Source organism: Pleuronectes platessa, chromosome 3 (assembly GCF_947347685.1).
Source record: "Pleuronectes platessa chromosome 3, fPlePla1.1, whole genome shotgun sequence".
NCBI lineage: Eukaryota > Metazoa > Chordata > Actinopteri > Pleuronectiformes > Pleuronectidae > Pleuronectes > Pleuronectes platessa.
Genome location: NC_070628.1, coordinates 22308968 through 22319180, shown reverse-complemented (window position 1 = coordinate 22319180; position 10213 = coordinate 22308968). Strand labels below are relative to the sequence as shown.

At 41.1% G+C, this 10213-nt stretch overlaps 1 protein-coding gene across 1 annotated transcript; it reads right to left on the bottom strand.

Moving 5' to 3' along the window:
• Window positions 1-1656: 1656 nt before the first annotated feature.
• inab (internexin neuronal intermediate filament protein, alpha b) lies at window positions 1657-6098 on the bottom strand. Its single transcript, XM_053419385.1, has 3 exons — window positions 5037-6098; window positions 4396-4520; window positions 1657-4199 (listed from the first exon to the last, which is right to left on the bottom strand). The coding sequence occupies exons 1-3, from the start codon at window positions 6081-6083 to the stop codon at window positions 3923-3925; spliced, it is 1449 nt and encodes a 482-aa protein (XP_053275360.1). The 5' UTR covers window positions 6084-6098; the 3' UTR covers window positions 1657-3922.
• Window positions 6099-10213: the final 4115 nt, after the last annotated feature.

The following is a 10213-nucleotide window of genomic DNA, read 5'->3' as shown; positions in this document are numbered from 1 at the left end:
TGGAAGTGTTGCCTCCTTGAGTATGATGCACTAATGTACAGATATTTATTAACCTCTCAAATGGCCAGATATTACAAACTAATGCCGTGCATCGTTTTTAGATAATAGGAGAGTTTCCCATATTCCTCAAAATGCCAAGTTGTATTTTCGGGTAAAGTGTTTAAAACGAATTTAAAGGCAGTTTGTTCTTTAATCTTTCTTTTAAACCATAAACCATTTTACATAACACAATACTGAGTATGATAAGACAAGAACTTGTGCAATAATTGCAGCACAATGCACTTGAGTATAGTCAGCCAACTGTGCATACGCTGATTGCACTGGGACTGAAGGCTACACAAACTCTAATAGCTTTCAGTAGATATGAATTTGAAATTAATCCCAGATTGGACATGATTTCTTATAGGAGGCAATATGTCATCGAGTGCTACTCATATCTTTTTATAGTCTCATAACACTGCAGTGTATTTTCTATGGGCATGGCAGCTATGGTGAGACTCAAAATAGAAAATTGAAGTACTCTTCAATGGAGGGAGGGCTGTTTCATAACCGGGCTGTGGTGGCATTTCCGTGGACGGCTCTACCACACCTTCAACTCAGCAGCATTGCAGGGGTATAAATCTTTGAAGAACTGCAACCCGCGTCACACATGCACACGCAGCGACGAGGCTGTCCCACCCAGTTGGTGGGCGAGAACAGAGATGGGCTAATAGGAGACGATTCGCGAGGCCCAAGGTGTCAAGGCCCAGGACTCTGTAAGTGTGTTTAAAGTGTATGGAGCGGCGGTGAGAGTATAAAGGTCAACGTACAGTACAGAAGCAGGTAATCCATCACATCTGTAATGTATATCTGCACTGTGGCCCTGAGGCGCAACAGAAAAAAAAGAGATATTTTCAAGGAACAGCTCAAGGTGACATTGCTGTTCGTCCTATGTTGGTCCAGAACACTCTTTGCTTTTGCAGATAACGCTGCAAAAGGCATTTTCCCAATCTCATGTCTGAAAACATGAGATATTGGCTCTGAGCATTGAACCTCACAGCTCAACTGATAAATTGCCTTTTCATATGCTGCAGATTACTTACTCGATTACTTTATCCCATCACAGTCCACATTTTGACATATATGTGTTTATTATAGCAGGTAGTTCAATTTAAATATTACAGCTTTATTCATCCTATAACAAATTCTTTTACAAATATCAGTTGTGGAATATAGGATGTCATAGCTGTAAGTGTTGAAATACACTCATAAAAGTCATAAAAATCTATATGTTACTTAATGTTAAGTAAAAAGCATTCACTATGCTCAATACGTATTATAATTTTGGATTATAATGATCATTTATATACTTTGGCAACTTTGGAATGGAATCAATGAAGCATTATCTATTATTAACATATAATATCAAATGTAGGTTATTATTATATATTTATTCATCTAAATCTGTAAAGTAGCATAAAATAAATGTAGAGTCCAATATCTGCACAAGGAATGTGGTCGAGTTTAAGTAGGAAGTAGGAAAATCTAAAATACAGAAAAAATTTGAAATTGAACACACGTACAATTTCTGTGTGGGACTGTTTGATAGTAAATATACAGGCCTGCTTTCTTTAAAGTTGCGTGATAAATTGATAAAGAAATCACAGTGACATCATGTGCACCTCAGTAACGTCAAGTCTTTATTCATATGGTGTCATACAGGAATACATAAGTAGCAATAACAGTAAAGAGAATAGCATGTCATCTACATTCAATACCTATGCGTTTGAAGCAATAAAAGCTTTAATGGACTCTAATTAAGAGATAATAATGATTAAGCACCCACTGAGCAGAATCACACACACGGCCAGAGGAAAAGCTGCTGGTGTTTTAAGGCATTTTTACATCCTACAGATTTGTTCTATGGCTAAGTCTTGCTTCTTGGTTTCAGATTGGTGATATTCTGACATTTTCCAGAAAATGCTTGGTTCTGCATGAAGTGGTGTTGCATGTGCATTTTGCAAAGTTTGGCAGTGTTGTAGGAGTAGTGACATTTTCTTCAGACATCCATGAAAACTATTTTGGTTTTGTCATAGAAAGATAAAGGCTTAGACATTTGCAACCCCGAACCATTCATCCATTCTTATAGCTGTTAACTATAAAATGCTGCATTTGTCTTTTAGTTCTTGTCCTTCTGAGATTTTTGTTCTACTTGACGGAAAATGCCCAAACTTCCGGGTATGATAGGCCACTTTGTAGAGATTCAAACACACTTACTACAGTACAAAGATACTCATCACAAGCCTCAAAATAGAGCAGCAGTCAACCCGATCCATAACGGTCTCCACAAAATCAGCTGTTTGTGTTTGTTTTCATTCTTCGTGTGTGTGTATGTGTGTGTGTGCCATAACCAGCAGCACGAGAATAAGATAGGTGTGTGTTAAAGTTGGCAGTGGACAAGCAGAAAAACAAGCTACAAGTCTTTCATACTGGAGGATGTCTACCGGTGAGATCAGACTACAACAGGCATTTTAAAGCAGTCATGGCCACAGTTACAAAGAGAGAGGTCAAGTTGTTTCAAACACATCGTAGTCTGGCAGGTTCTCACTTCACTCACTCAGTTTACACTGGGATGTATTTGGAGTTTGGTTGCCTTGGTTTTCTTCAGGGCAAATGATGCAGTATGGATTCTGGAGCTCTAATATGTTTCAAGCATAATGAGTAGCATATGTGAAATGGTGATAAATATGCAAACTGTCCATCACAACTACATGGATCATACAGAATGCCCATGCGTTTGCACTGAAGCATAATTTCCAATTCAGTGTCTAATTGACTTGACTGCACAGAGAAAACAATTTTTTTTTCATATTAGCTACATTTAGCATCTTTTTAAGTATTTTTGCACAACTTTTCTTTTCTCTTAATCCTTCATAGCATCCATCACTAATGAATAAGGAAGGCAAAGACTGAACAATGAACTTTGAACGATGGGCCGGAGGTTTCCATGCTAGAATGAGGTCTACACACACCATGCAAGTTATGCTCCAACTTCGAACCTTCATCTCAATTAAAAAGCTATAATAATCAAATTTATTTAATGAAACTTCATTGGGAAGTTTAAAAGGGTCAGTGCTCGCATGAGGCAATTATCATCTTTTATACTGTTGTCATGCAGAGCTGATAGAAACACAGTCAAAGGGCTGACGCACTGACTGTGGTTAGAAATATTGTGCAAGAAGAGAAACAGACAAAAGGAGACCAACAATAATGGCTCAGTAAAAGCTATCATATATTATTGTCTTTTATTTTGGCAGGTTTCCTATAATAGTCGACTGTGTGCTTTCTCACTCCACTATGATCATTATTTCGGGAGAGATTTTCATTTCTACTGTATGAAAGGACTTTTTGCAGAGTGACCGATACTAGCTGATGTGTTATGAATCTTTTGTGCTCACAGTTACACTCACACACACATGCTACTATTGGAATGTGTTGAGAGCAACTCACAGCTTGTGGTTGTAGTGCATGACCAGAGGTTTTTATCTATTGTGCGTTGGTGGTACATGTTGTCGCTGCTACCTAAGTGCTTGTTATTGTTTAATGTTGAGTTTGTGGATGAAGACACAGGAGAAACTGCTGTACTGTGGTAATGTATAGAGTGAAGGTTATAGTAGAGTTACGATGGATTTCCTTCTAGGAGAACACATGTGGGGACACAGGGGAACAAGAGGGGATCAACCAACATGAAACAAACCAATAAACTCAGCACTATATGTTAGAAACCATGGCAATCTTCCTATGCTTATAATAAGAAGGCAAAGCAGGGTTTATCATCTCCCCACAAGTGCATCAGATGTTTTTGGTCAAGGTTTGTTTCAAGATGGGAGAGAGGAGAGAATTTTCAGGATACAGGGTCGTGAACAGGCTTACAGTATGACTCTTAGTTTTTCTGAATGGTGGGAGCATCGTTGGACTCTTGCTGCTTCTCCATCTTCTTCGGGCTGGCCATCATCTCCTCATAAACTTCACGCTGGATCACCTTGCCTCCAGATTTGCTCAGCTGCTCCTCCTCCTTGACCTCCTTCTTGGAGCTTATGCCAGAGCTGGTGTAGATGCGGGACTGGTAGTTGTAGCCTTGCCCCATGCCAGCACCTATGGAGGGGCTGCTAAAGTTGATGCCAGTCCCGATGCGGGTCTCCTCCCCTTCCAGGAGTTTCCTGAAAAGAGGGTGATACAGGGAAGTTTTTATAGAAAGAACCAACTCTGAGATTTATAGGGGAGGGTCTGAGAAAACGGATATTATCATTTTACAAGGGAGAGTGAATTTTTCCCTCTCTTTCCTAAGGATTTTTGCATTTTATACATTATTGAAACAAAATATATACGTGACGGATTTCTGAAAGGTGACCTTACCTGTAGGCTGCAATTTCAATATCCAGTGCCATCTTGACGTTGAGCAGATCCTGGTACTCCCTCAGGTGACGAGCCATCTCGCCCTTAGTGGTCCTCAGTTCATTCTCCAGCTCCATCATGCCATCCTACAGACAATAAGACAAAGTTCAACATTTCCTAACATATATTTTCTACTCACTTATAGAATAAAAAGCATAAGGACCTCTGCTATTCATTGCTGCTTGCAGGGGGAAATGCAGCAAAACATTTAATTGCTAAATTATGCATCGTGCGTTTGGGGTTAAGGGTCGTTTCTGAGTAAAAGTTTCTCATATGAAGAATTTTCATATTTTTAAACCTGCATCACACACAGCACTTGTATAAAATGACTCGAGCAGCTCCACTCGGTGGGCGTTGTCTGCTGCAGCTGCTGAGCGGGGCTGTCCCAGGGGAGGGAGTTTCAGCACCACGGACAGAGCCCGAGCCTCAACAGCTGCTCCTCCTTGTTATTATCGCTCTGAAATGTAAAGTCTATCGCTCTCCATAAAAACAGAATGCTTTTAATGCTCTAATAAACTTTCATGATACTGAAAATAAATGGCAGATTTTTCAAATTACAGTCCTTTGGATATGGCGTTAATAGGTTATTGAAATGTGATTACCTGGTAGGTTCCAATCTCCGCATTGTGCCTATCCTCCATCTCCCGCAGCTGCCTATCCAGCGACTCGTTGGTTCCCCTCAGACTCTCTATCTCGATGGTCTTGGACTGCAGCTGCCTCCTGAACTCGTTCATCTCCTCCCTGCTGTTGCGGATGGTCTCGTTGCTCCGGTTGGCCTGATCGGACAGGTCCGCGAACTTGGTCTTGTACCACTCCTCGGCGGACTGCAGGTTCTTGGACGCCATGGACTCGTACTGGCCGCGGATCTCCTTGAGGGCGGAGGTGAGGTCCGGTTTGGACACCTCCATCTCCACAGACACCTGGGCAGCCTGGATCATGTCCGACAGCTCGACCACCTCCTCCTCGTGCACCTTCCTGAGGAAGTTGATCTCATCCAGGAGAGATTCCACCTTCTTCTCCAGGTCCAGGCGCACCATGGTGGCATCATCGACATCTTTCTTAAAAGCTTTGAGCAGGGCCTCCGCCTCCTCCCGGCCACGGAACTCCTCCTCGTATTTCCCCCTGAATTTCTGCAGTTCGTCGTCAATGTTGTCCCTCTCGATCATCAGCTGGGACTTCTCTCCGTTCAGTTCTTCGAGCTGGGAGCGCAGTTCGCGTATTTCCTGCTGGTAGAGCTCGGCCAGGCGGGACGGCTCCGCCTGCTTCTGGCGCAAAACGACCAGCTCCGTCTCCAGCACTTTGTTCTGTTGCTCCAAGTTGCGCACTTTATCGATGAACATTGCGAAGCGGTCATTGAGGCCTTGCATCTGCTCCTTTTCGTTGGTGCGGACGATTTTGAACTCATTGTTGAGGACGCTGCTTTGTGTCATGTCGAAGGTGTCCAGCGGCATGGAGGAGAAGGAGCGGCCGGACTTTCTGCTGTACGTGCCCTGGGATGAAGCGTTGGTCCGGGACAGAGAGGAGGACCGGTAACCTCCTCCCCGGGAGGATGCAGTCGCGGTGGTCCGCGATGGAGATGCATAACGGGGAGAATCCCCGAAAATCCTTCGGTAGGAGGAGGAGGAGAAGGCTTCAGATCCGTAGCTCATCTTGGCTTGTAATGAGTGAGAGCAGAGCAGTGGGCGTGTGCCCTTTTTATAGGAGGACCACCCCAATAACTAATTAATGCCCACTGCTCACATCCGGACCGATCCGATCCAGATGAGTAAGGTAGTCCACTGTTTGTGTGAATATATGATTAATGCTGAGATGAAAATGATAACAATTAGTCCAGACTGCATTAATCCTTACATATGGTCCAGGTGGCACTGCTCTTTGTGGGGAGCAGATGGAACTGTCCCATTTTGCGCAGTGGTGATGCGTCGGTGTCTGATCGCTTATTGCACATAAAACAATAAACGGCTGATAGGCTATAAACTCACACTTACTTCCAATGTTTTCACAGCAAAACAGAGATGCGACATTTCTAAAAGTTCCCTGTTTCAACTTAGATCCACATTCGATGGCACATGCACTTTACCTCAAAGCTTATTATTTTGTCAAGGCTTACATATTTGCAAAACACTGCAGTGACACGATCCACAAAACCACTTTTATGGCGATATATACATTTTAACTGTCTGTTTCTATAAAAAAGTGTGACAAATTTAATCATATTCAATGCACCCTTACTGCACCCTATAGTTGCTTTGTAGGTTGCATAGTAAGTTTGGGTAAAGAGCTTATTGGGAGACCGCCTCCAACTGACTGGTCTTTGCTGCCCTCTGTTGTCTGATCACGATATACACCAGGTAATCACCAATATCTCAAATGAAAGGTTACTGGGGCTAAACTGAACTGTGTGAACTTCATAGTCATTTGAAGACTTCAGAATATTTTGATAAATGTTTGATTGAGACAATCCAGACACATTGATTTGCAGATGTATGGGACTATTTCTGATCAAAGAAATGTTTGAGGTAACAGACAAATCTTAGTCGTCTCAAAATCTGTGCTGATATCAAAATTATGTCATTTAGGACAACGATAGGTGGCAGAAGAGGTAAACAGGTCAGTAGAAAACACTGGATGCCCAAATCTTTCAGATGAAACTCATTTTTGAATTGTGTGCTGTGGAATATTTGGATTATTAACTGAGGGTTTGTCATTCTAAGGTACTCTGTCCTTATTTCAAAGGTTGTGATTCTTCTCAGATGCTTGTCACAATGGGATATGGAGTTGTTTTTAATCCTTGACAAAAACGATTTTGGAATGTTTGTGCACTAACCTAAAGTATGTCGTTGATGGGAGTAAAATACATTTGATCTCTTTGTTTGTTTGTTTGTTTCTTACAGTGCTGTCCATTTGGGCAGGTTCAAACATGAACTTTCAGGCCTAAGGATGATTGATTTCCAAGTCATACACAGACTTATAAACTATTTTATAAAGTCTCCTTAATTTTCCAATAGTATGGAAGCACAGTGACACTGTAAACTCTTCACTACATTAACCTAAAAAACTATAAGGGGATAGTACAACGATGCCGATGGAGGGGTGGGTGAAGTGCTTCAGTCCACAAAACACTTTAGGAGTCTTTGGGGTTAAACAGTGCAGAGCAGAATCCAATACAATTTAAGTAACTGGTGACCAAAACTTCAGACGTAATAAAAGAACAGAAAACAAACAGCTAGTGTTGTGTCATCCAAGTTTCCGCCAGCCCCGACATTAAGATTCGACTCAAAACGGCGTCATTTATACCAAGTTTCAAGCCAGAAGTCAGCTGATATCTTCCAACCTATATACAGTCTAGGCTTCCAACGTGCACGGTGCATTCAGGGGGCGTCGGACGTGCTAACGTTCGCTAGCTTAGCCACTTCTTGTGGACTTTTTGCACAGAATGTTTGGGCAAAGAGTCTATTGGGAGACAGCCTCCCACTGACTGGTCTTTGCTGCCCTCTGTTGTCGGATCACGATACACGTCAGGTGTATACACGCATCAACTGTGTGAACCTCAAAGTCAATTGAGGGTTTCAGAATATCTGTGAATGAGACTCTGTACATACATTCATTTGAGGACGTATGGGACTATTTCTAATCAAATAAATGTTTGAGGTAACATAGAAACATAATGCCTAGCAGTACATTCTGCAAGACATTAAATGAAGCCTGACATGACAGGTGACAAACCTCAACTGACACTTCTCATTCTTCTCATATCTTCTTTCATGAGTATCATAGTTGAGGAGTTAAAACAAAAAGCCTCACAATATCAGTGATGTTCAAAATGAGCCACAGAGGCCTCACAATGCCCATGAGACATTATCTCAAAATATGTGCTGATATCAAAATGACTTTCTTCAGGTCAAAGTTGTGACAGAAGAGGTAAACAGGTAGTCACATATGTCAGTATAAAAAATAACTTGGTGTTTATGACGCTACTTTTAGTCGAATACTAATGTCGGGGCTTGTGGACACTTGGATGACACCACACGAGCAGTGTGGAGGCATATTGTGTTTTTTCTGTGGTTTTATTACGTCTGAAGTTTTTCTGTTATCAGTTACTTCAATTTTATTGGATTTGGCTGCATGACTGTTTAACCCTGAAACTCCAGAAGTGTTTTGTGGACTAAAACACTTCACCCACCCCCGGCATAGTGGTGAGTAGATAATGAGTGAACTTTCATTTCTGGGTAAACTATCGTTTTAGGTTTGATCCAGGCCTGCCACGAAGTGAACGTGTCTCTCCAAAGACCTGAGGGCAACAGTATAATATCGGGATGGGTGTAAGTTATTGAGTGGGTTAGGGTTAAAACTCAAAGAGTTTCAAAAATATATATAGTCATCATATTTGAAAAATCAGAAGAGTCTACGTATTTCATCCACCACTGATAATATCCATGATATAGATTCTACAATTGGGGACGGATGTCTCTCTTTTTCTATTTTGGATGGTTGCATGTGTGGTTCCTTTAGGGGTCTATTTGGGAATATAGTTTTTTCCCACAGAACAGAAAACAACAGAAAATATTTCTCAAATGATCTTTATTAATTAACAAATTATCTCAATAGCATAAAGCACACATAAACATAGCAAACACATATAAATATGCCAGGGGCTATACATAAAGTTTCACTTAAGCAAATACAAACCTTGAGTGATAAAGAAATAATATGGATAATAATATTTATATGTTATGATTATGTTGACAAAGATTTGATGCTGTAGAAGTAAGATAGACAATAACCTTATATAGAACTCTACTTCAATTCAAGAAAAAGTAAAATATTAGGTTTTTAGCACTTTCATTTATGGATGAGGAACTGGTAACAGTAATTCTTGATAGTAATTTGTCAAACCGAATAGAGAAAATGAATTGTTGTGCGTAAAATTTTATACAATATTATACATTTTTTATATGCTGCAAAATAGTGATACCAAAGTACGGACAACAAATAGACATCAAGCCAGACAATCTGGTTAAAGAGGGCCTATTACTCGGGTTTAAACTTCTCTTCATTGGCTCTCATGTAAGAATTGACTCTCAGATTTTAGGGCTTGCTCTGGAATTGCTCCAAAGTAGATTTCAGATCTTTCAACAGCATACCTGCCCATGCAGTTGTAGCCTGAGGTCCTGGGCGGAGACTCTACTTGCTATTGAACAGGCCCCGGTGAGGTCCAGGGTGTTTTCTGAGATCTACCTGGTTAAACTCTTTAATCCTCTTGTAGATCTCTCTTAAAGACACGTGTTATAGGTGGGCTATGTCCTGATCCTACAGAATATTTAAAACATTTTATGGCATCTTGTTTTTGCTCTTTTCTCATCTGTGACATTTTTTATTATTTCAATATTTGTGCTCTGGTGTTCTGTGATCTTTGTGCCTTTCAAATTGCTATTTTCAACGTGTTAAGCAACTTGTAACTGTGTTTTGAAAGGTGCAATATAAAGTTTATTATTATTATAATTATTATTATAGGTGTGATGACGTACTGAGTCACATGGTCGTGGACGACAATCAGCAGTCTCCGCCTCCTCGTGACAGACGTGAGTGTAAACCCCGCCCCCTGAATGTCTCACAACAACAGCTGGCAGCAGAAAGACAGAGAGCTCCAGAGAGAGAAAGAGAAATAGAGAGAGACAGAGACACAGAGAAAGAGAGTGAGATACAGCGAGCCAGGAAGACAGGAAGAGACAGCAAGACACAGAGAGAGAGAGAGACACACACAGAGACACACAGAGAC